This window comes from Pavona decussata, unplaced genomic scaffold (assembly GCF_977016875.1).
Source record: "Pavona decussata unplaced genomic scaffold, jaPavDecu1.1 SCAFFOLD_214, whole genome shotgun sequence".
Taxonomy (NCBI): Eukaryota; Metazoa; Cnidaria; class Anthozoa; order Scleractinia; family Agariciidae; genus Pavona; species Pavona decussata.
In genome coordinates this window covers 3,575,532-3,601,562 of record NW_028145619.1, presented here as the reverse complement: position 1 = coordinate 3,601,562, position 26,031 = coordinate 3,575,532, and the positions used below count along the sequence as shown (strand labels likewise).

The 26,031-nt window shown below is 38.5% G+C and overlaps 4 protein-coding genes across 4 annotated transcripts; 2 read left to right on the top strand and 2 right to left on the bottom strand.

Moving 5' to 3' along the window:
• The first annotated feature begins 7 nt into the window (after window positions 1–7).
• On the top strand, window positions 8–5,359 carry LOC146460345 (uncharacterized). The gene is made up of 2 exons (XM_085088482.1): window positions 8–612; window positions 4,472–5,359. Exons 1-2 carry the CDS (start codon window positions 260–262, stop codon window positions 4,740–4,742), a joined length of 624 nt encoding a protein of 207 aa, XP_084944608.1. The 5' UTR covers window positions 8–259; the 3' UTR covers window positions 4,743–5,359.
• Window positions 4,784–15,301, bottom strand: LOC146460344 (uncharacterized). The gene is made up of 8 exons (XM_085088479.1): window positions 14,751–15,301; window positions 12,788–13,101; window positions 11,380–11,633; window positions 10,106–10,413; window positions 9,060–9,187; window positions 8,626–8,794; window positions 8,123–8,265; window positions 4,784–7,169 (listed from the first exon to the last, which is right to left on the bottom strand). The coding sequence occupies exons 1-8, from the start codon at window positions 15,182–15,184 to the stop codon at window positions 6,607–6,609; spliced, it is 2,313 nt and encodes a 770-aa protein (XP_084944605.1). The 5' UTR covers window positions 15,185–15,301; the 3' UTR covers window positions 4,784–6,606.
• A 1,161-nt stretch (window positions 15,302–16,462) lies between these two features.
• LOC146460343 (phosphatidylcholine transfer protein-like) lies at window positions 16,463–23,385 on the top strand. Its single transcript, XM_085088481.1, has 6 exons — window positions 16,463–16,596; window positions 18,368–18,485; window positions 18,811–18,890; window positions 19,955–20,126; window positions 21,054–21,121; window positions 22,069–23,385. Exons 1-6 carry the CDS (start codon window positions 16,465–16,467, stop codon window positions 22,162–22,164), a joined length of 666 nt encoding a protein of 221 aa, XP_084944607.1. The 5' UTR covers window positions 16,463–16,464; the 3' UTR covers window positions 22,165–23,385.
• LOC146460342 (succinate dehydrogenase assembly factor 3, mitochondrial-like) lies at window positions 22,711–25,763 on the bottom strand. Its single transcript, XM_085088483.1, has 2 exons — window positions 25,596–25,763; window positions 22,711–23,536 (listed from the first exon to the last, which is right to left on the bottom strand). The coding sequence occupies exons 1-2, from the start codon at window positions 25,752–25,754 to the stop codon at window positions 23,366–23,368; spliced, it is 330 nt and encodes a 109-aa protein (XP_084944609.1). The 5' UTR covers window positions 25,755–25,763; the 3' UTR covers window positions 22,711–23,365.
• Between the last annotated feature and the right edge of the window lie 268 nt (window positions 25,764–26,031).

Here is a 26,031-nt window from a genome sequence, read left to right as displayed (position 1 = left end):
CCACTCAGACAGCTGTTTAGAAACTGAAAACGTCATGTCTCAAGGATTTCGCGTGATTATGTGATTTTTCGAGTTTTAATTGCGAATTTATTCAAAGAAACAGCGCCGTGAGTGCTAGAAAGGAAAGTTTAAAATATTTTTCAAAGCTGGGGGAAATAATTTTCAGTTGATATTAGTCAACGAACCGGTTACCGACGCGTAGAAAGTAAAACCGTCGTCAAAAGAAAATTGTCAAACTGAAAAATCGCAACCGACAACAATGCTTCGCGTGTTTATCTGCGGAGCACACAGCACGGGAAAAACTACATTGGTCAATGAAGTCGGCAAAGAATTGAACCTTCATGTTGAAGCTGAAGTGGCAAGAAAGGTAATCAAGGATTTAAATTTACGACGCGAAGACTTTGATCCTAAGATCAACCCGGCAAAGTTCGAGGGATTACAAGAAAAGATTCTGGAAGCACAGTGCGAAGTTGAGGGGCGCAATGCAGGAAATGGAACATCTTACATCGCTGACAGAGGAATCGATCCACTGGTTTACGCACTAGTTTACTTGGGAGAAGAAAGCATGACGAGGCTTTTAAATTTGCCGTCTTGCAAAGAGTGCATTAACAGGTGAGACGTTAGACGCAAACGGAATTGTTTATTTTTCGTTTTCATTCTATTGAACGGCCAAGATCGAAAATGGTAAGGGTTATACTGAGGAAAGTTTAGATCGTAGAACACTCAATAACGAATTGAACATACTCTTAGGTACTATTGTCCCCTTCATTTGAATTCATTTAATTCGATCGAACGTTTACAATTCAATCAAGCGACTTAAAAGTTATAATTTAACAGTTTTGAGGCGTTTGTTGGAGAAGTAACATGGCGTCACGGTCATGATTGTTTTTTCGTGGCCAGAATCGGCTAAAATTTCTCAAACTCTAAACTGATGAGAGGGCATAGCGCAGCGATTGTTTGTTTGGGTCCACTCAATCCTTAAAGCGTACTCAAGCAAACCGAAAAATCTAAACAATGTCTGCCTTATTCTATTGTTAAAAAGCTTTAAAAGGCCACACTGGAGTTAATCTCCAAGGTTCTGGCCCAATCTAAGCTAATCTGATATGTAAGCAAGGTTTTCTTTCCATTTTTCGGGTTTAATTCTGTTAACTTATAATCTGACGTCGAGATCGTTCCAAAGTCGAGGCTCTCTTGCAAAGTAGACATGTTTCAGTGATCAATATCAAGCTTTGAAAATATATTCAACTGAATCAGCTGATTTAGTTTACTTTAACCAAGAAAAGTGTCCCTTAATTTCTCTACTGAGATTCTACTTAAAGTCGTTATGTCTGATCCTTATTCAAGGCAACCAAGGGAAAGTGCGGTAAAACGTCTGTTGTTAGTCGCCTCTGGTCTTCGAAGTTACCTTAAGCCAGCGACACACTTGGCGATTTTATACGCCGATCGCCGCGATCGGCGTATAAAATCGCCGATATCTGGCATGTCAGATATCGGCGATTAAATTCGTCGGCATTCGCCAAGTGTGCCCGTTCCCGCGATTTCCTACGGCCATTGCTGCGAATCGCCAGTAAAGTCAACCCATCAGGCTGAGCGATTTAACCACATGACTTTTCAAACTGCCACATCGCCGCGATCGGCGAAAAAAATCGCCAAGTGTGTCATTCGCCGCGATCGGCGTATAAAATCGCCAGGTGTGTCGCTGGCTTTAGAAAAATTCTGTGTGGAGTTCTTAACATGAATATGCAGAAAATAATTGCCTTGCGTATTCTTGGGGGATCAAAATTCCTATTTACATATGTTGAAAAGTATCTTTAATGGACCCAAGCACTGAACGAAAACTTAAAAGTAACATTATTCGACGTTTCGATGTATCCAACAGCATTGTCAAGAATGGACTTGCTAAAAGAATTGAGTTTGAATAATAAAATCTCATTCGATGCTTGATTTATTTATGCAAATAAGTTAGCAGAATATCTTCGAATATCTTTGTTAAATGCTTTAACTAGCAACTGACCATCCGAAGCCCTGAAAGCCTGCCAAAAAGGTTTCGTTGAGAGTAACTTCCAGGTCAGAAAATGAATTCTGGGAATTAGACTTCGGCCCTTAAAACTTGTTTAAACTAAAAATCCAAGCAGTTGACATTGTGTAGAGGCGACATTTTGCGGTGGGGTGGAGACATTGTATAACTTTCAAATAACTTTACTTAAAAGATCCTGAGAACAGTCGCATTTTTGAGTCTTTATTATCGTCTTCACTCTTCAATATGAGAAAAACGAGTGGCGATGTAATCCAAATGTCTGCGTTTGTGCCTACGGGCGCTGTTACATACCGCTTTTTTTCTCCTTTAACTTGCAACACAATGCTGATGGGAGTGCTGTGTTGCAAATTGCAGAAAACATGCAACGCATATCGCAACGTTGTCACAAGAACTTTTCCCGCAAGTCAGGTCGACGTAAGTTTTTGTTGCGAAACATGCAAATTCACTGGAGGGGATGTTGAGAGGGCATTGCTTCCCAACGGCGTTGCGCCACAAGTTGCAGGAGTTCCAAGAGAAAAGTGTCTTGTAACATATCAGGCCTGTTCCAAACGTCGCGCTACTGCCATACCGAACTAAATTCAAGAATTTAATTCGACTTAAACACGGCAGTAGCACGACGTTTGAAACCATTTAGTTCGGCAGGCTGAATTAAGTTCGGCACGACCATTTAGCACGGCCACGACAGGCTCCGTCGTACCGCACGGCGTTAGCGCGACTTGGTTTCAAACGGCGTGCTATTGCCGTGCCGAACTAAATTCATAAATTATTTTAATGTATTTTGGGTTAATTTGCTCGTTTTACTCATTTCTATATTTTAGAATTTGGCGCCGGCGACTGAATAAATTCGACGTTTGAAACCACTGCCGGGTCAAACTGGTTTAAGTTCGGCACGGCAGTAGCACGACGTTTGGAACAGGCCTAAGCTTCATTATGGTACACTCCACCATTTTCAACTATCCATTTCTCACGTTGCAACTCAGTAATTTCTGGACTTATTACGTAATATATTAAACACGAGGAATTGAAGAGTGCTTCATCCGATTTTGAAACACCGTGAAGTGGTTTGAAGAAACGTAGCGCAACCGAGTTTTTTAAACTAACTTCGAGGCGTTGGAAATGGATGAATTTTATATAGCTTCTCAAACCATCAAAAATTCTTCGAGAAATTCTATGTAAAAGTTCACCAAATTTGATGGTAATTAAGATCACTTTTCAGAGCCTCCTTCACCGAAGTGATTTCCTTCATAAGTTTATGTGGACGTTTTTTAAAAAGCAACCACGATGGCAACGCCAACATGTCCGACTTTGAAATATGACTTCACGTGTTTTGTACTTTTTTTCCGATTCAGGGGATTACATGTACTCCAACTCGTTCACCTTGTGCAATGTAGCCAAACTACGCATAAATTGGATTCCTCGTAACGAGTTTTTCAAAAGGGAAAAAATTCACCTTCTCCATATTTCTTTGAATTCGGTCACTTCACGATGTTGTTTTACAGAAAAGGTCAAAAAATGTGCAAACATTTTTAACGCAGGTGTAGTGCTGACCTATTGCTTATCAGGGTTTTGTAACGGGCTTGTTGCTATCACCGTCGTAGCAGTACAAGATCACCACTGCATTGTAAGCACAAATGGCACATAAAAGGGAGCGCGTATAACAGCCTGTATACCAAACCCTTAACGTTCTCTTCAACAGTCTTGTGTACTTTGGTTGGCCTTTGTATTATGCAAAGCGGTGTTAGTAGAACAGGCGGTGGGCCTGTATGTTTACTCAATATCTACAACCATGAGACACTATTTCCAGAGCTGGCACATTTCACAGTGTTTTGTACGTCCAAAATTCAGCCCCTTCACCTATCAAGTTTACCAATATTGATCATCTTCCTCCGAAGAGACGCCTGGGGGATCAACATTCATTAAATGAGGGGGAGGGAGAAGGAAAGGTTTTTTTTGATGATCCTGTCTGTGGTACCTCTCAAAGAGATGGAGGAAATACCCACGCACGTATTTTGCGTCTGTCTCGACTACAATCGTCGAAAATAATCTTGGGGAGATTCCAAAGCTGTACCTTGATTAGACTTTCTTCCCCTCCCCTGTTTCAATGTTGGGCTTAAAAAGTGAATCTTTTCGAGTATATGGATTGTGGGGAATCCAACATTGAACAGGGGAGGCAGGGGGGAGGGGAGACGACAAACAAAGGCCTAAACATACGAAAGTAATAAATGTGCGAATGTCAATAATAGAGACCCACTTTCTGTCGCCTGGTTGAGAACTTTTCCCGAAAAAATTTGTCGATAATTGTAGTTTTGTCCAAAGTTGTAGTTTTAAAGTCATTACTGTATAAACCTAACATGTCTGCTATTCCGCTCCGCTGGCTCTTATTTCTTTAGTCGTCATCGATCACAAACTCATTTCGATTCTCTCGTTCCTCAGGTATAGGAATTCGTTGGTGTTCGTTGTGCGACCCTTCCCAGAATGCGTACAGCCGGATGGAATTCGCCTCGTTCCCAAGATGGACGAGCTTCTGACCTACACGGACAAAATGGAGGCTGTGTTGCAAGAAAATGCAATTCCATATACGGTCATTGACGTGTTGAATCTGAAGGAACGAGTTGACATTGTGAGACAGAAGATACTGGAACACAAAGGACTCAAAGTTTCAACGAGAGCGGACAAAGATGTGATCATTATTCGAGACGATTAGAAGTTCTTTGTCAATTAACTTCTGTAAATATCGCGCCATCATTTATTTTTTTTTAACTAACTAAGGAAATCTTTTCTTTAAATGAAATACTTTTTAACATAATGTAAGAAACGTTTTTAGAGTATTCTTAACTCACTAAGGACAATTTTTCATTTAAATATGACGTCATTTAATTTTTTTAACAAAGGAAATCTTTCCTTTAAATGAAATCCTTTTTTAACACAATGTAAGAACCTTTTTCAAAAGTATTCTTAACTCATTAAGGACAACTTTGTCTTTCGTATTTAGTAATTACAAAACGATTACGAATACATTTTCTTTCAAAAATTAAGTTTGAATTTCTTCTGAAGAGATGAAACGGCCTTTTGCTAATTATAAGACTCGAGACCAAACTAGAATTGCATACATTACTTTTCATGTATCGTAAAAATCTTAACTGGGTTTAAACCTAATTTAACGATTGACATCGTCAACAATGTCTCTGACATATTGTATTTGGTAAAATAAGATTCCTTAAATTTCATATTTTTTAAACAAACTGACAGTCAGTTTCTAGTTGACAAAAATATTGTATATATTAAATATCTCCTAGCAATAAATATTTTAAGTCAGACCTATACTGGCGATATCCAAGATTTTGACTTGAAATGTTTTAAAAAAATAAATATTGTCCATATCATTTCTCTGGTAATAAATACTGAACTGGAGCCATTTTCAATCTTGCCTCGCAGTAACGATAGCAGAAAATTGTTCCTGTTACTGTTGCAAAAATGCTGTATATAGAAAACAAGTTACATCAAGAATAGAGCGGTTTTCAATCGAGTGTCGTAAAACCAAAACCAAAGTAATTACTCTGGCCAATCACAACAGACGCAAACAGCGCAATGAACCAATCAGAATTTAAAGCAAGTGCATGTAGCCGGCGCCAAGCGCGGGAAAACGCGTGCGAACGAGGCACGATTACTTTTGGTTTTACATCTTATTGGTTGAGAAAGTGGCGCGAGTTTTATCAACCAATCACAGAGCGTAGTAATGCTAAACCAAAGCAAAAACGCAATTACTTTCGACACTCAGTTGAAAACCGCTCTGTTTAGAGAGGTCTTCAAATGAGTGTCGTAAAACCAAAAATAAAGTAATTTCTATGGTCAACTACAAAAGACGCACAAGCGCGGGAAAATGCGCGCGAGAAAGTCACAATCCGCCGTAACTAAAAAGATGACGTCTGGTACGTTTACCCATAATTCGTAGCGTACGTTTTGCTTTTCTTTCTTATTGGTCGAGAAAGTGGCGTGAGGTTTGCTAACCAATCACAGAGCACAATAAACAAAACTAAGGCAGTCACGAATTTTCTCTCGACGCTCGATTGAAAACCACTGTAACGGCAATGAAACCTGTGATGAATTTCCCACCAGACTTGTATCGCTGATAAATATATAAATAAATCACTTTATTTTAAGTGCCAATTTCTTTAGCGTAGAGCACGAATAGACCATTTCTGAGTTGCTGTGAACCTCATTCTGAACGAAGGGCTAAGTGCAAAGCTTTTCATGTGAAAATTAATTTTGTTTGTATAAATGAAAACTAAATTTCATATTAAAAAACTTTGCACTTAGCCTAGCTTTCATAATGAGGTTCAAAGCAACTCGGAAATGGCCTTTTGAGGACACTCTCCAAATCGAACTGAAACATGGAAATGATGGAGAGGGGAAAATGGAGAAAAACCTCTCGTATCAAGGATGAGAACCAACAACAAACTCAAACGACATATGACGCGAATGCAGGAATCGAGTCCGGGCCCACTTTGGTGGGAGGCGAGTGCTCTCAGCACTGCGCTATCCCTGCTCCCCATAACCAAGTCATTTCCTTATGGACCATCAGACAATTCATCCTCGACAGACTTGTAATACACCAGATAAGACCTCATAACAATATACCCCGGTGCTCTAGTAGGGTGAGGGTCTGAACCATTAAACCAACCAAAATACTTCACTTTGTTCTCCCTCCCCTCCCCGATATGAATTTGCTCTGTGATATCGGTCACCCACGGTACCACATCTTTGCCGCAACACCAGCCATCACGACCGTACAACCACGTACCGTGTTCATTAGGCACTGCTCCGTCGCTGACTCTGTTAGCGCAGCCCATAGCAGTAGCCGCATTCTTAAACACTTTAACATTTGAATGTCCGTTAACAATAAAATGATGCGACGTGACGCAAAATTCTGCGCAGCCATTATTGTCGCTGCCGTGTCCGCTGATTGTCGCCACAAGTTTGACTTGTTCTGTTTCTTCCGGTATCTTGAATGAAAACGTATGATAACGTTTGTTGTAGTTTTTGTCGAATTTACCGCCTCTAAATAACTTGATGATCTTGTAAGGAACATTGTACTCGTCCTCGCGTCTTCCACTGTATTGGTGTTTTGAAACTAAAGTAAAATAACAATAAAAATAAATAACAACAAGAAGAGGTTGTAAAAATAGATGAGTAACCAGGATTATACATCTTAAAATCTAAACGCGTTCTCTAGCTGAAAATGTTTTTAACGAAATTAGCTTTCGGCTACCAGACAGACATTCGTCAAAGGCTGAAGTCTGGTAGCAGAAAGCTTATTTCTTTAAAACCATTTTCAGCCAGAGAACGTTAGATTTTAAAAACGAGAAGATGAATGCTGCTGAGCATTACTACTTTCCTCAATCTGACGTATTAAGCCCAGTTGAATCTCTACAAAGCTTAATGAGTGTTAAAATGACCCTCTATGTTTTGTTGGTTGTTTCTTTATTAAGTTTAAGTGGTAGTTTTTTTTTAATTTGTTTGTTTTCACTTTTCCGCAAGGTCAGACCTTGTAATTCTTAAAATTTTAATGGGAGTTTTACTGAGACTGAACTGAAACGAAATCCTTTAGTTTGGTCACTAAAAACAAGGCTAAAGGTTGGCAGTACTTTTGTGTATTTCTATTCGTTTTCCACATTTTTCTTAAACCACATTTGACATGGTAAATGACCGTCGCTTTGTTAGTCTCAGTAACCTTTCTACTATTTTCTTCCTGTTGAGAGTGCTTCCTTTTGAATGACAGTTGCCGATGACAACGAAATTTGGGGGTGTTTAATTTCTCAGTATACCTACACCTGTCAAAAGCCCTATTTTCACTGGACCCTGATAACCCACAGCTGCATGTTTCTTAGGGTTGGGAGCATTGTTCTGTTGTTCGTTCTTTTGGACTCTCCACCAACCATGTAAGACGTTGCAAAAGGTGCAGTCCCCCCCCCCCCCCCCAATAACTGGCACTCATAGACACAACAGAGACAAAAGAATATTCTTTCAATAAAGTTTAAGTGTTTCTTTCTTTCTTTCATTTTTTTTTTTTTGGAATGTACTTACATTTGATGTGATCAGAAAGCCTAATATTCAGTGACGGTTTCCAAGCTCTTTCCCATGACGGGTGTTTCATTTGAAGAGTACACTTTTCAGATGTGAACAGAGGTAAAAGAGGTGTAATATTCGTCAACCAACGTCCGATGGCCCTGTCGAATATAACAAAAATGGAATCAAAGGGTGTTTATTGCATCATCATTTTTATCATCATCATCATCATCATCTTCATCATCGTCATCATCATAATTGTCACATCACCATCATCATCAGCATCATCATCATCATCATCATCATCATCATCGTCATCACCATCATCATCACCATCATCATTGTCACCATTATCCTTTTTTCATCATCTGCCAATGTGCATTCCCTACTGCAACACATTAAAACTTTACAATGCCTCTCTTCTTTCCGTGAAACACTAACAATCTTGAAGGATCATCTCTTACACTTGGATAGCTCATGTCAAAAGGCTTCTTAGGCAATCTTAAGTTTTTTGATCTCACCTCCTATATGGTGTTATCCACCGTCCTAGCTCCTCCCCACAGAGGGGACTCTTTTTATCACAGCAGACTGTCAAGTGGACAAGATGGTCCCAGTGCGGACACGAGTAATCACTTTTACCAGGGCAGTACAGTGACATGTCAAGCTCCACATTTCTGTAAAGCTGCAATTCTGTAATCAAAATAGAACAAAAAGGAGAGCAGATTAAACAAGCACTGCTGCAAAAAACAGTCACAACTGAAGAACACACAATAACTTCCATTTAAATAGAAAGTTTATGAAGTCCAACATCAAATACACATTAAGGAGGAACTCTTCAGAAATGGGCAAGTTTCCTAAAATACACTATAGTAACTAAAAAATCAGTCACTAAATACAGTGCCCCAGATCTTGTGTTGAAAGCTTCTAAAATATTCTAAAAGAAGACTGCACTGACCCTCAAGTGGTGGAAGGTCGATAGTTTTCACTGCTCCACTCTCTCCCTTCATCAGAGAATGGTTAAACACATGGATTATTCTTGCACTGCCAGTCAAGTTGTGAATTAGATCTGTTTTGTAGTTAAACCTGAAGAAATGAGCAAAAATGTGTCATTGCTTTCATTTGGAGAAGTCATTTAAATGGTCCAAAAGACAACAAGAACAGGTGAATTGTCTTTCAACAAGCTGAAATCAGTGCGGCTCATGACGGTTGGCACAAAGGCAGAAATCAACACACCAACTCTGGACTGCCACCTCACCAGCCAATGGCGCACAGTGAACAGTGGTCAAGGTAAATAAAAGCAGGTGTTTTGAACCTGCTTAAGGACGGTGCCTCCTTTTGCTACCACGCATACGTTCTGCTCATCTCGCGAGAAAGTCAGGTTTCTTAACAGGGGTGCCTGCTAAAACAGACATATTTTTGCACAGTTTATAACTACAGTGGACCCTTTCCTTACGGACACCTCTCTATTACCGACAGTTCACTTGGTCCATGAGAGACAGAAATCCATGTAAGGCCTACCTCTCTAAAACGGACACCTCTATAATACAGACACTTATTCCTGTCCCCTTGGTGTCCGTAATAAGGAGGTTCGATTGTACACAGGAAAAGCAGATCTTGGCAAGGGTTATTGGAATCCGAGAAGAAAATTAGGAGTAATCATAAGCTTCAATTTGGGAAAAAAATGCCATACATTGTTTTGTATATATATATGCTGATGTCTGATTCCATCCTTGCACTGAAGTAAAGTAAACCGCATTTGAATATGTATATAAAAAATGCGGTATATAAATACCATTACCAGCACCATTTTTAGAATTATTGTTACTTAATTATCTCTGAAAAATGTGTGGTTACCCTCAATTTTCTTTTTGGATTCCAATAGCCCTTGCTAAGATTTGCTTTTCTGCAAAGTCACAAACCTAGCAAAAATACTTTGGTATTAGTAGGTACCACCCTTAAGCTTGCCTCGTTGATTGTGAAATGCATAAATTAAGGACTTACCACTTGGCCTCATACGCCATGAATTTCATTGATGGGTAGAGAAACAAGCCTACTTCTGCAAGTTTCCCCTGACCATCAATAGCCAAAAAGAAATTCTCTTGAGGAGTAAACTGGTATGATACATAGAGCTTCATATTAGCAAGCAACAACTTTTTTATGTGGACTCCATCCTGGTGTGGAATCATTGATGCTGATATATGAAGGGGTATGAAGCAATGATGACCATCACAAGCCAGCTCTTTTATTGGCTTGTGCTCTTCCGGATAAAGAATCACTGCATGAACTCCTGCCTTACTCATGTGGTTAATCTGTTTAACGAAAAGTGAAAAAAAGAAAAGCAGAAAAAGCCTTAAATTTAAGCCTCAGTATCAATATACATGTTCTCCTGACTGCTCTAAATATATTTGTTATGATACTAGTTGGGAGAATTTGTTTGAACATCAGACATTTTGTCCTTGATGGTCATGTCCTATATTTTTGATAAAAAATGCTGCTCCAACAGCACCAACTTTATTCATTTTCAGAAGGTCCACAGTTGTAGCTACAGCTTATAATCCTGTTAGTGTTACAGTGCCTGCTCAGAACAAATTGATGTCAATTGACAGTATAATAATCTGCCTAATGTTGCTTCTTAGGGGTAAAAGAAAATTGGAGAAATGCTCATAAAATGATGTTCTGCTACTGTAACAAAGACTCTGCATGTAACTGGTACCTGGACATTAGCACTAATACCCCACCAGGCACTCCTAGTTGGCTTACTGACCCCTCCTTCCCCACACTACCCCCTCCCCCCCCCCCCCCCCCACACACACACACACCCTGGTAACCACCTACTAATGTCACTTATAGTTCACCACTATTTTTTCTCCAAGCCTGACTGGTTTAAATTGATCATGTGACATGATAGTGTTCATCTGCAGAGAGACACTATCAGCCGTAGCTACAGTGTCCATACGGTGAAAATGCCCAGACAGACATAACTTGTCTGTGACAAAACCACCCATTTATTTTTCTAATTTTTTAACTTGTAAACAGTTTGCTTTCATTGTATTTTATCATGTACATTGTTCATTAGTCAACTTAAAGGTCAGATTGGTGAGCTAAAGTAATTATTGGAAATGGCAGTCTCAGTGACTGTTGGGAAGAAGACAATATAAAAACAATTTCAGCAAGGCAAGTAACAGACCATAGTCCCTCAAGAGAAACACTATTGTTTAATTATCATTATCAGTAAATTATTAACTAGCAAATAATTAATATTGCAACCCAGTCACCTTTGTAAATAAAGAGCATCCTCCAGGAGACACCAGAGCAATTCTTCCTTCACTTCCTTTGCCCTTGTGATTTTTATGCTCCTCATGATAATCACCACCCTCATCTGTTTTACTTTCTTCCCACTCCGATTGAAAGTTGCAAGCATTTCCATAGAAAGCAATATTAAAGTGAGCATGCTTATGAGCCAGGTTATGAGGTGACGGCAGCCAGTCATATCTGGCATCCAGTCTTTGTGCTACCAGTATCACCTCACCTACACAAAAACACATAAGTTTTATTCAATGTATTTTTAACGATTTAAAATTAGTTAGTTTACGTTAATCCAATACATGCATGCTTAAACTAAATCACATAATCATGTTGATCACCATATTGTGTTTTATACTACTGTCAAAATTCCTGCACACTGACTGGCTCATAGTTATTGTCTATAAGAGCAATAAAAATGACATCAGATGTAATGCATGAGCTTAAATCTCAACTGAAAATAAAGCAAATTCAGCTCATACTTTTTCCATGTTATTGTAAAAAACTGAAAGCTTTGTAGTGAAACCACACATCTGCAGATCATGGTTCCACTTAATAATTAGTTTTGAAAATTTTATGTTGTCATTTTATGGTCTTATATGGTAAATAAGAGTATAACACTATAGAAAACTGTTGTCAATTTGTTAATTAATATACCTTTTAGCCAAACACTGTCATTGTATTATAAATGTGCACATGTAATCTAAACTGAACCATGAATACAGAAACAGATGAGAATGAGGACAAGAGAGTTAATAGGGATTGATGACAGTTTAAACATGAACAGAGTGCATGGCAGAGTACATGAGGGTGTATAATAATCAATCATCAAATAAAAGTAAAAAATGAATTTTTGTTCATGGGCATTTTGAGCAAATTCTCTCTTCATGAGAATCAACAACTTAACATTTTTCTTTTAATATTGTCCTTGAGAGTGGAGAGGGAGCCAGAGAGACTACATCAAATAGTTTGCAGGCCACAAATATGAGAAAACACTACAATTTGTAGATATTGTCAAATTTCAGAGAACAATCATCCTGATGGTAGTTGTCAAATTATGAGAATCTCCCAGGATATTAATTTTAAATTAGTAAATAGACTGCAGCTGAAAGATTGTCTGAAAAATGAACTACTTTCACTCAGAGGAAAACTGTGAAATTTTGAGAACAATGTTTAAGCCAAACAGAGACTAATTTCTGAAATGCACACGCTTTACTGTGAAAAAGACAAAACAGCCAGTGAATTGGCCACTCTCTTCTTTCTCCTTTCTTCTCCATTTCGCAGTAACCTGTGCCCTGGTGCCGTTTCGCAAAAAGTGCTCAAGGTTTCATTGGTCACCTTTTCAAAAACTTAGTAAGACAAATATATAACACTACATACCTTCCTTTGAGTTGATTACAACTTGAGCAAGTGCACAGCCTGAGCCAAAGCAAGGCCAGTGCATTGATGCATAAGGAATCCAGTTTCCAAGATCGTATGTTGGTAGATTAACAAAATGAAGCCGATCCTTCCATGACTGTATCCAATTCTTGTTGCAGCTAGAAATCCTGGGCACATAGTGGTGCCTGAGTTGTGATAATTTAACAAATGGTTCTTTCTCTAAATACTCATCATGATGTCCACTATGATGTCCACTGCTTGTGTGGTCTTGCTGGCAAGTTCTTTTTAAATTTCGTTCAAGTAGATGTTTTTTCCTAAAGAAGGATTCCTTGGTTAGGTAAAATATTAAATCAATTTATTGTTACTAAAGGTAACACATGTATGTTTCATTTCTTTAGTGAATTTATAAACCTGATTTATCCTTAGCTTAGTACGTACTCTTAAGTAACTTTGCTCCCATAAAATTCTGAACTTATTTAGCATAATCCTGTAAAAAATATTTTTGAACAGGTACATGAATAGAGGATATTAATAGGGTGGTCATAAACCAAGGGTCCACCATGATGCCAACATCTCATAACAGGATTGCCATCCTCTCAAGTCTCTCCCCAGATCTGCCCCTAACTGAACATTCTCCCCTTTAATGTCAGACCATTGGTCAACAGCTGGCTGACTGTCTTAGCTGATCTGTGAAAGGCGACAGGGACTGGAAGCACAAGTACATGTAACACAGGAAAGTAACCAGGGAAGAAGGGCACAGGGATCAGGGGAGAACTTGAAGGGAAGAGGAACCAGGGGAGAAGGGAACAGGAACCAGGAGAGGAGGGAACAAGAACTAGAAAAGAAGGGGACAAGGAACAGGGGAGAAGGGAACAGGAACCAGGAGAGGGGGGAACAAGAACTAGAAAAGAAGGGGACAAGGAACAGGGGAGAAGGGAACAGGAACCAGGGGAGAAGGGAACAGGAACCAGGGGAGAAGGGAACAGGAACCTGGAAAGAAGGGAACAAGGGACAGGAGAGAAGGGGACAGGGAACAGGAGGGAAGGGGACAGGGATTAGGAGGAAGGGGACAGGAACCAGGGGAGAACGGAACAGGAACCTGGAAAGAAGGAACAGGAAAGAAGAGGACAGGGAACAGGAAGGAAGGGGACAGGGATTAGGAGGAAGGGGACAGGAACCAGGGGAGAAGGGAACAGGAACTAGAAAAGAAGGGGACAGGGAACAAGGGAGAAAGGGACAGGAACCAGGGGAGGAGGGAAGTTTACAGGGAACAGGAGAGAAGGGGACAGGGATTAGGAGAGAAGGGGATGGGAACCAGGAGAGAGTGGGGCAGGAACCAGGGGAGAAGGGGACAGGAACCAGAAGGGTGGGAAGTAGGATCAAAGACAAAATTTAATTATGATGGCAGGAAGAGGGAGGAAAAATAATATTACATAATAGCTTGCAAATATTACATAACAGTTTGCAACAGAAAAAAGAGATGGAAAGTGGAAGGGACCAAGAAAGTGGAGGGAACACAGGGAAAGTGGAGGGAGCACACCTTAACCTCTCCTATCAGTATACCTTTAAATGGAGTTTGGGACAAGAGGATAAAAATCCACTGGGCAGGAATCATAAATGGAAATAGATTGGTAGAACACTAATTTACTCAACGTGTATTATTCTCATCATATGTCCCTTTGGGCTCCTACAATGAAGAGAGATCAATGACACTTGCCAATCATTCGTCACTAATACCAACCCCAATTCCTATGGGGGTAGTCCTTATATGAACTATATAGGTACGTGTGAACCCAAGGGATATGGTTTTTGAACTGTTTTATGTCAAAATGGGTAATGATTTCGAGAGGCAAGCCCGACATACAAGGGTCATACTATGTCATGTACATGCACCTCCACCAAGAATTCCAAGGAGCAAACTGTCTCTAATACGAGTCCAAGAAAATTCCAAAATTTGACACACCTCCGATGATAGTTGTCAATTGCCCTATAAAGCTGACTTTTCATCCATAAAACGTCCTCCACAGCCTTGGAATCTGAAGTCGACATGAAGACATAATGAGTGTTCCCTGGTGAAAGCTCAATGAAGTTCTCTAGCGAAGTCTCATTACTCCACAACGCTTCCAAAAATGCCGAACGCCTCGTAAACAACTGCAAGATAACCGGGTGTGTAGGCATTTTCGAGCTCGCATTACTTTTCCTGTGCCCCGGGTACACAATCATTCCGTTAAGTGTTTGTAACTCAAACGAAGGCACTAAATCCCCAGGTTGAAGATGTGGAAGTTGGCATCGAACTACGACGAAATGAACAACGAAGAACCATAACAAGGAATTCTTGCCGCACGACATAGACATTTGGTTAAATTTACGCACTAATTTCGCACCAAAAATAGTCATTAAAGGAAGAACGAGACGAGAAGACGAGAAGAATTACTTGCAAACAAACCTCATAATGAAATTGCATTTTACACATTTTTAGAAGCATGATTCCATAACCCGGGTGACGAGCCTGTCGACGGGTGATGATACTTGTCACAACAAAGCTTGTTAAGAGAATTAAAAATGATCACATTATTGACGCTGAATGTTGAAAAGAAACAGTGGTTGCAGAGCAACAAACAAGACGAATATTATATTCTTTTCAGTAAATATATTTAAAATACACTACCGTGTGGCTAATTCTTGAAGACTTCGAATAATGTTGAGAGCATTTAAAAGTAAAGTTAAGACATTTGCGATTAGATTTTAGAATCTCCTTACTTAGTTGCAGGTTTCGTGAAGCGTGACATTTTCCGGTTTCCCTCCCTCTTTGCATGTTTTAGCGAGATTTCTCTCAAGCAACGAAGCCTTTTCCGACCCTTGTAAAGATTGGATTTCATTTTTTTGTCTCAGTGAGGTAGATTTGAATTTCCTTATTTCTTTTCTCGATTCTTAGGGGAAGTTCCCGGACAGTGAGCATATTTGTTCAGTGGATGTATAATTTACCATAAAAATTTCAAAAAGTTTTACTACGTAGAACGTTAATACTTGTAAAGGTTGTCGCAGCAAAAGTGACAAATTTTGAGATAAGATGCGTGACGAAATAAATCAAAGCTTTGGTTGCTATCTTTTATTGTTGCAAAACACCATTCAAAGCGGACTGAATATATATAACGGTCTCCGGTCTCTCAGGATCGTGGAACCGATCTCAGTAATCTTGAAAATGGTATCCGAGTGAGGACTGGGTTCAAATCTTGAAACAGAAAGAAAAATATTTATTGACTCTCCAGCGTTATTAACTTATAGGTAGACTGTCAATGTTAATTTAACAGATTAAGTCATATTTAAGCCTATTCATCCTAAATATTGTCGGCTTGCCTTAGTGTTATTTGCTAGGAACTGCATTTTTGTAGTTATCTCTCAGGAACAAGAAAACTGGAGATTTTTAAAACTGAAACCCCATTACCCGGGGATCGGGAGTTTAGGAAAATACAGTGTACCTAGCTAGAGAAAATTTTATATAAAAAACACATAAATGAATTGGCTTTGTTGTACCGTAAGTAATAGTACTGGTGCTTGCTATGTATGCAAAAATATGTTTCAATTGGGGAATGACAAGTTTTGAGCAATTCTGTTACTTTTCATCTGTTTTCTAACTGCAGGTGATTAACAGTACTTAAGCTTATATACAGATACAAATGGGTTTTGAGGAAGCAAAATTCTTGGAAGCTGCCCATGAGATAGACAACATAAAACTGGATGGATGTGAATTTTTCACAGAGTCGATTAAGGAATCAGTTCAGTGTAAAATCTACAGGAAGTATGAGCAGGTTAGTAGCAGTCAGTAAATGATACACTGAAAACATTTTGGATCTGAAGAAATCAATGGGGGCCAAAAATAATAATAATAATAATAATAATAATAATAACATCGCATAGGTTACGCTGCGCGCCCTATGTGGTTCTATTTTAGCATACATACGTTTTTTAACTGCACATAATAATAATAATAAGACAATGAAACACATTTTTATCCCAGTCCAGGAACTGTTGCCTAGACACTGTCCGCAGCAGGTTTCAGAACAAATTGTTAACTGAAAAGTTATTCAATAGACATAATAATAATAATAATAATAATAATAATAATAATAACAATGGTAATAATAATATGGGACTTGTAAATAAAGGGATGGAGAAATGCACCCAACAGATAAAAATTGGCAACATCAAAATACAAAAGCTACAGAAGATCACACTACTTGGAACATTGCGTATCCTAAGATTAGGGCACTATCCATCAAATAGACTTTTATCTCACTCTAACCCTGGGCCCAAGGAATGATGGACCTGGTTATTATGTTGCCCCGGGGGGGGGGGGGGGGTACTCCCATATATGGGCTATATAGGTACGTGCCACGAGATAGGGTATGGCTTTTGAGGTTCTCAGTCCTTAAATAGGGTATCATTTTTTTCTTCATTTAGCAATGCGTTCCTGGATTAGTCCTTAGATAGGGTACCTAAATTGTATCAGTTAAATTGAGGCCTGTAAGGGCCATGTTTTACAAAAAAAAATGGCTGTTTAAAACTGAAGTGTCCGCTGAAGTATTAGAAAAGCGATTTTCATAGAGATTTGTGATTATCCGTGCACATTAGCTGTTGTTTGGGTAATTGAATAGGGTGTCATTTTTCGGGTTCGGTCCTTAAAAAGGGGATCCCTTTTCCCTTCCTTTACCCTTAAATAGGGTCAGGGTTCGAGAACCTTCGCGGCACACCCCTATCGAAAATTTTCAGGAATAAACCCCCCCCTCCCCCCCGGTTATGTTGTATTATGGCATAAAGTGAAAGGAAACAACAACAACAACAACAACAACAACAACAATAATGATGGTGCTGATGATGATAATAATAATAGTTTATTTGATGTCTAACAAAATGTGTGTAATATATAAGGCAATGGACTCAGTGCCATTTCAGTCCTAAATTATATTCCCCAGAAATCTTGTCTGAGTCACTCATTCTTGCCATTCCAAATGCATTTGAAATCTAGGTAGTTCAAGCAAATTATACCAGTACTTATAAAATATAGTTGGTGAATCACCAGAACCAAAGAATGGGTTTCATATAGCCTGTAAGGGTTTCAGAGTCCCACCAGCTAGCATACCCCAACCCCGGAACCCCCACCCAAAACTCTACTGAGTACCCCACCGCCCCCCCACCCCCCGTGACTTTTCCAACCCCTTTACCCATATTTTTGAAGTAAGTAGTTGTTAACGAAGTATAATGCTAGTAGTAGTGGATACTTACATGACTTTTATAGATCCAACATGCAATCTCTTTAAATTGTGCAGTTCCAGAAAATACCCATACTTCCCCCACGGAAGTTCTTTTGTTTACCCTCCCTTCCCCTGCGAAATTCCAGTTTATCTTCATACTTTGCTTCTTAAATTTTGGCTTTTAAGACCCCCCCCCCCTCCCCTAGAAATTTCTGAAGACTTTCCATGGGGTTGGAATGGATTTTTTCTGGAGCTGCACATTGCCTATTAGTTGACATCCTTTTTTTTAATTTTTGTTAATTGTCTGTTTATTAATTCTGTCCTGCAGGTTTCTGGCTTGTATGAATACAAAATAATGGGATCAATTTCAGATGTTCTTCCTGAGGTGTGCAAACAGGTTTACATGGATTTAGAGTACAGAAGGAAGTGGGATGACTATGTGAATGGTAAGTTATGTTTATTTCATAGCAGAAGGAGTAGGTGCGGTAATGCAGTCGTTTTTAGGGGACTCATATTACTTCCTCCTGGGGAGGAGATAATATTTCCAAGTCCCCTAGAAACGACTGCATGGGAGGCTATTATATTAGGTTTGTTACAGTAACTTTGTCAATCAGCTGGTTTGTTTAGCAACAGATCAAAGACATTGCAACTGCGATGAAATCCCAACTTACATCCCAGGCCTTTCAGTCTTATTAGAAAGCAATTTATATTAAAGTGAGGTAAAAGTTTTATAAACTAATGAATGTTTTCTTTAATAAATTATTTTTTTAGAACTCTACGAATTTGAAGAAGATGGAGTGAAAAACATCTACTGGAATGTGAATTATCCTTGGCCCATGTCCAACAGAGATGTATCCTGTTATTAATATTTTATGCATCTATACCTGAAATTACCGGGTTTTGGTTAAGGTTTTTGTGAGTCTTTTAGCAGCCCTTTTACAAGCCTGTGAGAGCAAAAAGGGGAGTTAAGGGTGGACAATTCTGGCTTGCTGCACTTGCCTGTTTATAAATGGCTCTTCCTCCACTAGAGAGTTTTTCAAAACCTGCCAAAAAAGCTGATAAACTTGAAGCGAATGTGAGTCACAGGACACCCATGTGACTGACTTTGTGATTGTCAGCATGAAGCAGAGTAGGAGTGAATTGTTGCCTCTCTTCTCCGAGCATGAAATGCTAATCTATTACAATGATAGACAGGCTTTCTTATAGCATGCATGCAGATGTCTCCTACATGTATTTCCTTCGTTGCATTCCGAGTGCAATAAAGGAAATAGGATATGTCTGCATGCACTGGCTAGCTTTCCTATTAGTTTGTAAATTCCCATTTATATAACTGGATGAGGACTTACTTGAACATCACTGACGCAGTATATCAAACACTTAGACGCAGTGTTTCATCACATATCAAACACCCAGAAGAGATCGAGGTGGAAATATAACGCATAGTGGAGTATTTTGACGAACTTTGAGGTTTTTGATATGGTGATGAAACACTGTGACGAGTGCTTGATATAACTTCACAAACATACTGATTTGATGGGGAAATTAAGGATGCAAAAACAAGGAGTTTTTCAGCAGATATCAAAACACATCAGGGTGCATGTTTTCCTTTGTCTTTGGCGTTTGAATTATTAATGAGTTTGAAAACTCTATAGGTGGAAAGTTGATGTGCTGACCTCTTGACTGGATCAGCATCAGCCTTCACTACTCTAATTTCATGCAGTTCCAGAAAATGTTCAGCCCTCCCCCATGGGAGATCGTTAAATATTCTGATAGATGTGGGGATGGATATTATCTGGAATGGCACAGTGTAATTTTAGCTTGGAAATTTTTTTTCTTTATTTGTTAAATAAAAAGTATTACTAATTTTTTCCTTAATGTGATATAACCACAAACTGATACTACATTAACTTAATAGTACATCTATACAAGAGCCTTGCGTGAATTGGAGATCAATAACATGCCAACTGCGGTAGTGTTAGCTGAGAGTAATTTATCCACCAAGACTGCTGAGAAAAGTGGGGTGATAAGAGTCAAAGAATATCATCAGAGCCTGATAATTCAGAGTGATGGTATGGTGGGGACAAAAGGTAAGACAGGCTTATTAGCCATGATGTAATATATCAAACACGAGACACAGTGTTTCATCACATATCAAACACAGAGAAGAGAGTTGAAAATACGACACATAGTGGAGTATTTTTGATGAACTTTGAGGTTTTTGATATTGTGACGAAACACTGTGACGAGTGTTTGATATAACTTCTCAAACAAACTGATTTTGAATGGAAAATTAAGGATGCAAAAACCAAGAGTTTTTCATCAGATATCCAAACACATCACGGTGCATGATTTCCTCTGTCTTTGGCTTTTTAATTATTAATGAGTTCAAGAAGCTAGGATCAATGGAACCCATGTTTGTTTGTTTGTTTGGTTTTTTTTTTTGCTTTTGAATTCTAAGAGGCCACTTGATTACCACGCCAGATATTCAGTTAATGTTATTTAAAACTAGTTTTAAGTGAAAGAACCCAACTGGAGGGTCGTCTTGTAAATTTATGTCACAGTGATAATTTGGCTGGGGAGACTTAAAATAGCAGTCAGTGGCAAGGAAGGGGTTTAAGAAGGGGGCACACCCATTGCTCTTTTCCAAAACTTTTAAAGGCCTGGAATGGAGGGCATTAAATTTTCATATGAGGGTTGGGGGGGGGGGGGAGCATCCCCTTCCTCTCCATTTCAGTGAGTCCACTGTAATCGGGAAAGAAGCAGTGTTATTAATGGGATGTAAAAGGTTACCCATTGAGAATCCAAACTGGCAGGAGGCAAACCACTTGGCTCTTTTACAAGCATGGCCAAGGAGTTGAATTTGGATTACTGTAATGATAACAACTCCAGCAAGTGGCCAGTAGAGCAGGCCTTGAACCTAACCTCTCAACCACACCATACATTTGTTTGTACATGCTCCATTATTATTACTTCTTAGTCCACTCTTCTGTTGTTTTTGTTTTTTGTTTTTTCAGCTTTTATGCATTACTTTGATAACCCTGGAGGACTTATACCATCATGGCTCATCAACTGGGGTGCTAAGGTTTGCAGTGATATTTAACAGTTTAAGAAATAGTCCCTGACAAGACTTAGGATTGGTTAAGAAAAAAAATTCTGTGCAGCCCAAATCTTACAATAAACAAACCCAACAACTTTTATAGATACAAATGCATGTCCTTAACACCGCCTGCCTAGATTAGCTCGCTATTTGCAGGCGGTGTTCATTTGTAAGTAACGTTTGAAAAACTTAATAAAACTTGAAACTTGAAAAATGCCAGAAAGAAACCTCTGCTAGTAACCATTTGAAAAAATCACACACAGTCAAACCTGTTTAAGTGTCAAGTGGTCACCCTCTATAAAGAGGTCAGTTGTCAAGGTCCCCAAAATTACTTTGGTCCCTAATTTATTACAGTAATTTTTTTTAAACTCTATTAAGCAGTCATGGTCACCCTTTACTATAAGTCCCAACAAACTGTTTCCATTGTCTTGACCCATTTTAAACGGTCACTTTAATTTGCGAAAGGAAACTATGCACTAAAATATAGTAACAAATAGCCTGCAAGGTAATTGAATTTCTGACGACCTGCAATGCTGACTGTATTATCTTGGTGTTTATACGTTTTATTCTAGTCTATTTTTATTTTATGGTCTCCTTTCTTGTAATATACCATTTTATTATTGCAGTTTCTTAACCAAGTAAGTGATTTTGTGGGCGCTTTTGTGCATAAACAACACCCCACTTGATTCATAACAAACTCTGTAAAAATTACTACGGAGAATTTATATGCATGCTGATATCAGAGTTTAAAGGACTAAGCTATATTAAAATAATTACCCCATAATATATAGAATCTGTTCAGCCATGTGACGCCAGCTGAACAGGGCTAATTATCAGTAATTTATAATAAATATTTATTTCATGTACAATATATAACATTGACAATTAAATTATTATAAATGATTTATTTACTTTTATCACTTTTTTCTTAGACTGGAGTACCAACATTTATGAGCTCAATGAGAAGTGCATGTTTAGGTTATGAAGAATATATTTCAACAAAAGGACTGATTTTAAATGAAAAATGACAGAAATTGTACAGTTTCACTTCAATCAAAGTTCAAGAATAGAGCATTGGTCTGTTCCAATGTCTCTCCTTTTTTATACATTAGAACACATAAATACTGGTAGATATATGGGCAAGGTTTGTAATCATTTTTAAGAAATTTGTAAACATAAGATTTGTTACTTTCTTACGTGATATTTATTGATGTTTCAGATTGTAAAATAAATAAAAGTTCCAAATGCTGAAATCTGGTTTATAAATTGCTTCCATGGATGTTTCTGCTATGTTGGTTACCCAATATAGTAACAGCTGTTGCCTTGATGGGAAGGCTTGCATTTCTCCATGACCCTAAGAGTTCTACAGATACCTACTACAGAGGATTTGGTCCCTGATAAGAATATATTATCTTCACTTCTTTCTTTGCTCATACTTGGATAAAAAAATGCTCCACACATTAATACAGAAAAGCATGAGGATGCTATTTCAACATCCAGATAATTTTTTATGATATTTCTAACGCCATGTACACCCAGCAAAAGTTATCTGCAAAAAAAAGGCTGCCACAGTATCTGTTTATATGAGGTTTATTCAACGTTAGTTTTGGCCTGCATAGACTATGAGCAGTCTTTTATTTTTCTTACAGATAGTAAAGGAAGTGAACCACATGGGCATATGAGAAGGTTGTCTGCCGTGAAGAGACGCAACTTGTGCACATTGCACCCATCTCACACGAGGCAATTTTCATGCTCGTTCATGTGGTTTACTTGCTTCACTATCCGTAAGTAAAATTAAGGGACTGCTGATAGTTTATGTCCTGCAACAATTGCCTGCAATTAAATGCCTTTCAAACCACGTGAAACAGTAAGTTACCATTACATCTTGAGTTCAAATCTCCACTTGGTCTTTGTAAACTATTGACATTTCAAAAGTTCAACAGATTAGGACTGAAGAGAAAAACCTTTTCCTTTTTTTTCTTTTCCTCTTCTATTTTCACCTTCTCCACTGTCTGTTTTCCAACCACTGGCTAAGTTCCAAACAATATTGTGAAGTTTTTGAGCTTCATGTCATAAGAGATTTAGCTTGCAAGAGCAGAAGCTTTTTCCAACTTTTGTTTCACCCATGATCAAAAGCCCAGGAAAAGGTATCTGCTCTTGCAGGCTCTAGAAGGATAGCCTGTTCCAGTGTGCAAAGAGTGCTGATTGAACATGTTCTTCCTGTCACAATTAACTCTTTTTAGTTGAATCTGAACTTTCTGATGGATCACTTATTTCTTGATGCAGTGTGTAGAGCTGATACAATTGTTCCTCACTTATATTAGACATGTAATCCTCAGACATATGACTTCCAAAGTCCTTCCCTTCTTTTTCCTGTTCCTCTAACATGTCAGCATAAATCTGAAGACAATAACAACAATCAAAGTGAGTCTTTTGTAGAAATAAGACTTCAGTGGTTGGATGGTTGTACCTCTGATATGCCTTAATGTGATTGTGTGATGCAGTTATGAGTCATATCTGCCTGTCTGATATGCCTTTAGTTAATGTGACTGCGTGATGCAGTTCTAGTCAAAGACCCACATTTCACCCTTGCTCACCATGGAGTCTCCAGTAGCTCAGTGGCTAGAGCATCCGAATAGATCACGGAGGGTCGTGGGTTCAAATCCCATCTGGAGCTAGGATTTTTTTCTGAGTGTCCACTTGATGCATAAACTTATCATGTTATTAACAACAACAACTTTTATTTACTTTATATATAGCACTATATTCAATAAGATTCCTCTACAGCACCTTACGAATATACAGTAAACTGCCTTACGATAAAAATGGTTATAAAAATCTAGACAGTTAGAAAACAAGACAAGTTAAAAAGTTAAAAGACATGGAAAAAAGCCTTTTAAGTGACTTCTGATAAAATTGCTACATTCTCCTTCCAAATTACCTTGTATTCGCTTGTGAAACAAAAGGAGAATTTGACCTTACATCAAAAGTCACTTAGGGCCATATTCTGTACACCCCTTCAACTAATATGAAAAATACTATACATAATTATGAAGTCTCAGTATCATGAAAAGCCCTAATTAAAAAAGCACTTTACAAATATGTACTTAAAATGCAGGACCACATAGCATAAAAAATAAAAAGTTGGAGTATTAATTACTATTATAATTGATGGCAGTTTTCTATGGTCTTCACTTTTATAGACCATAAAATGACGTCATAAAATGTTCAAAACTCAAATGGAACCACGAGCTGCAGGCAAGTGGTTTCACTGCCAAGTTTGGGACATTTTATGATGTCAATTTATGGTCTATAAGAGTTTAGACCATAGAAAACTGCTTTCAGTTTCTTTTTTTTTACAATAACATGGGAAAGGTTTGAGTGGAATTGGCTTTTTTTCCGTTGAGAAAGTGTGCGCCTTAATCTGACGTCATTCTTATGTCTGTACTCTTATAGACAATAGCTCGCATTAATCAGCGCGTGGTAATTTTGACAGTTATTGTAAAATAATCAATGGCTGGCTGCTGGCTGGTTCCTCACATGTGAGGATTAGGAGAAGGAAACAGGGAAACCTGCATGCTCACTCGTGGTTGAGGAGTCGAATGCGTGAGGCCCAAATCATTTCACACCGTGGGCAGGTGAAAGATCCAACTGGCAGTGTTTGTGCAGAGGCCCTATCCCTATCTTTCCATCGCCTGTGTTTCTGATGTTTGATGAACTTTTGCCGTCACAAACCTCAGTTGGTTACAGGTTCATATGCTCTCCTAAAAAGGTTTGAATCTGATTCTTAAAACTCAGAGACATAGAAGAAGCAAGCTTTATTTTGTGAGGAAGAAGGGGAAGAACATGGGAATGCAGTCAAAGTTACCAACGATCCAGGGCACCTTAAACCTATTAGTTCTCTCTGGCCATTACATACAAAGATTACCAAAAAAAGTTGAGATAGAAATGATTGGTCATTATATAGACTTTGTTAAATCATTTGCTAAGACATGACATGAGATCATAATACATGACATCAAACATGCAAATCCAAATTTACAGTATTCATTGAAAATCAATTCTTATCAATAAAGATCAATAATAATGAGCTCGAGATTCAATAGTCAACTTTGAGGCTTTGATTTTTATTGATTTCCAATATCAATCAATTTATTGGTATTGATTATTATTGATTATTGATTTTCATTGATTGATAACGCCGGGAAATACTGAGAGGCCATTCGAGTTTTCCAGGTACGTCCTAACATGATTACCATCCCTACCGATCCGCCACAGCTGATTACATAACTATCCAATAGTAAATACTTTCTACGGACACTGAGCATCCCATTGATTGAATATTAAAGACTCTCGAAACGGAAGAAAATCTCATTTACAAGGGATACATAAACTAATAGTGAAACTGTACATGTGCAAAGTATCGAATCACTTAAATGTAATTATATTATCAGCTTACTTTCCATTCTTGGATAAATTCGCCGACTTGCTCTGGGGTAGCATTTTTATGCCGCCTGAATTCGTCCTTCAAATACTGATCACCCAAAGCCTTCGTGGTAAGAGGAAGGTTCTTATGGAGCTTAAGAATGCGTCGGTAAAGTCTAACAGCCGCATTCATGAGAAAAATGCAACAAAAATCTTCGTAATTCTTCGCAGACGCCACCGCATGTGAGGTCTATTAAAATTCTCCCAGGCGTGTCACGCTACTCGTGCCCAGTCTGCCGTCGTTGTTTACTTTCGTACAGTGCCAAGAATGAAACGAGAAGAAATTCATGTGAATACATTTACAACACTAATAGTGTGTTATGGCCAGGTGAAGCTCGTCGTGGGAACTCAGTTCTGATCTGTTTTGGCGTTCCTTCTCGCCCACAATGCTCACTCGACGTTTGCCGATT

What these genes read in the sequence shown, in the direction of transcription:
- LOC146460345 (XM_085088482.1), top strand. Translation starts at nt 260, where the DNA reads ATGCTTCGCGTGTTTATCTGCGGAGCACACAGCACGGGAAAAACTACA. An exon ending in TGCAAAGAGTGCATTAACAG is followed by an intron (nt 613 to 4,471) that starts GTGAGACGTTAG and finishes CTCGTTCCTCAG; the next exon opens with GTATAGGAATTCGTTGGTGT.
- LOC146460344 (XM_085088479.1), bottom strand. Translation starts at nt 15,184, where the DNA reads ATGACTATTTTTGGTGCGAAATTAGTGCGTAAATTTAACCAAATGTCT. An exon ending in CGACCTTCCACCACTTGAGG is followed by an intron (nt 8,795 to 9,059) that starts GTCAGTGCAGTC and finishes TTTTGATTACAG; the next exon opens with AATTGCAGCTTTACAGAAAT. An exon ending in GCTTTCTGATCACATCAAAT is followed by an intron (nt 7,170 to 8,122) that starts GTAAGTACATTC and finishes ATTTTACTTTAG; the next exon opens with TTTCAAAACACCAATACAGT.
- LOC146460343 (XM_085088481.1), top strand. Translation starts at nt 16,465, where the DNA reads ATGGGTTTTGAGGAAGCAAAATTCTTGGAAGCTGCCCATGAGATAGAC. An exon ending in GTGGGATGACTATGTGAATG is followed by an intron (nt 18,486 to 18,810) that starts GTAAGTTATGTT and finishes TTATTTTTTTAG; the next exon opens with AACTCTACGAATTTGAAGAA. An exon ending in TGGTATGGTGGGGACAAAAG is followed by an intron (nt 20,127 to 21,053) that starts GTAAGACAGGCT and finishes TTGTTTTTTCAG; the next exon opens with CTTTTATGCATTACTTTGAT.
- LOC146460342 (XM_085088483.1), bottom strand. Translation starts at nt 25,754, where the DNA reads ATGAATGCGGCTGTTAGACTTTACCGACGCATTCTTAAGCTCCATAAG. An exon ending in AATTTATCCAAGAATGGAAA is followed by an intron (nt 23,537 to 25,595) that starts GTAAGCTGATAA and finishes TATTGTCTTCAG; the next exon opens with ATTTATGCTGACATGTTAGA.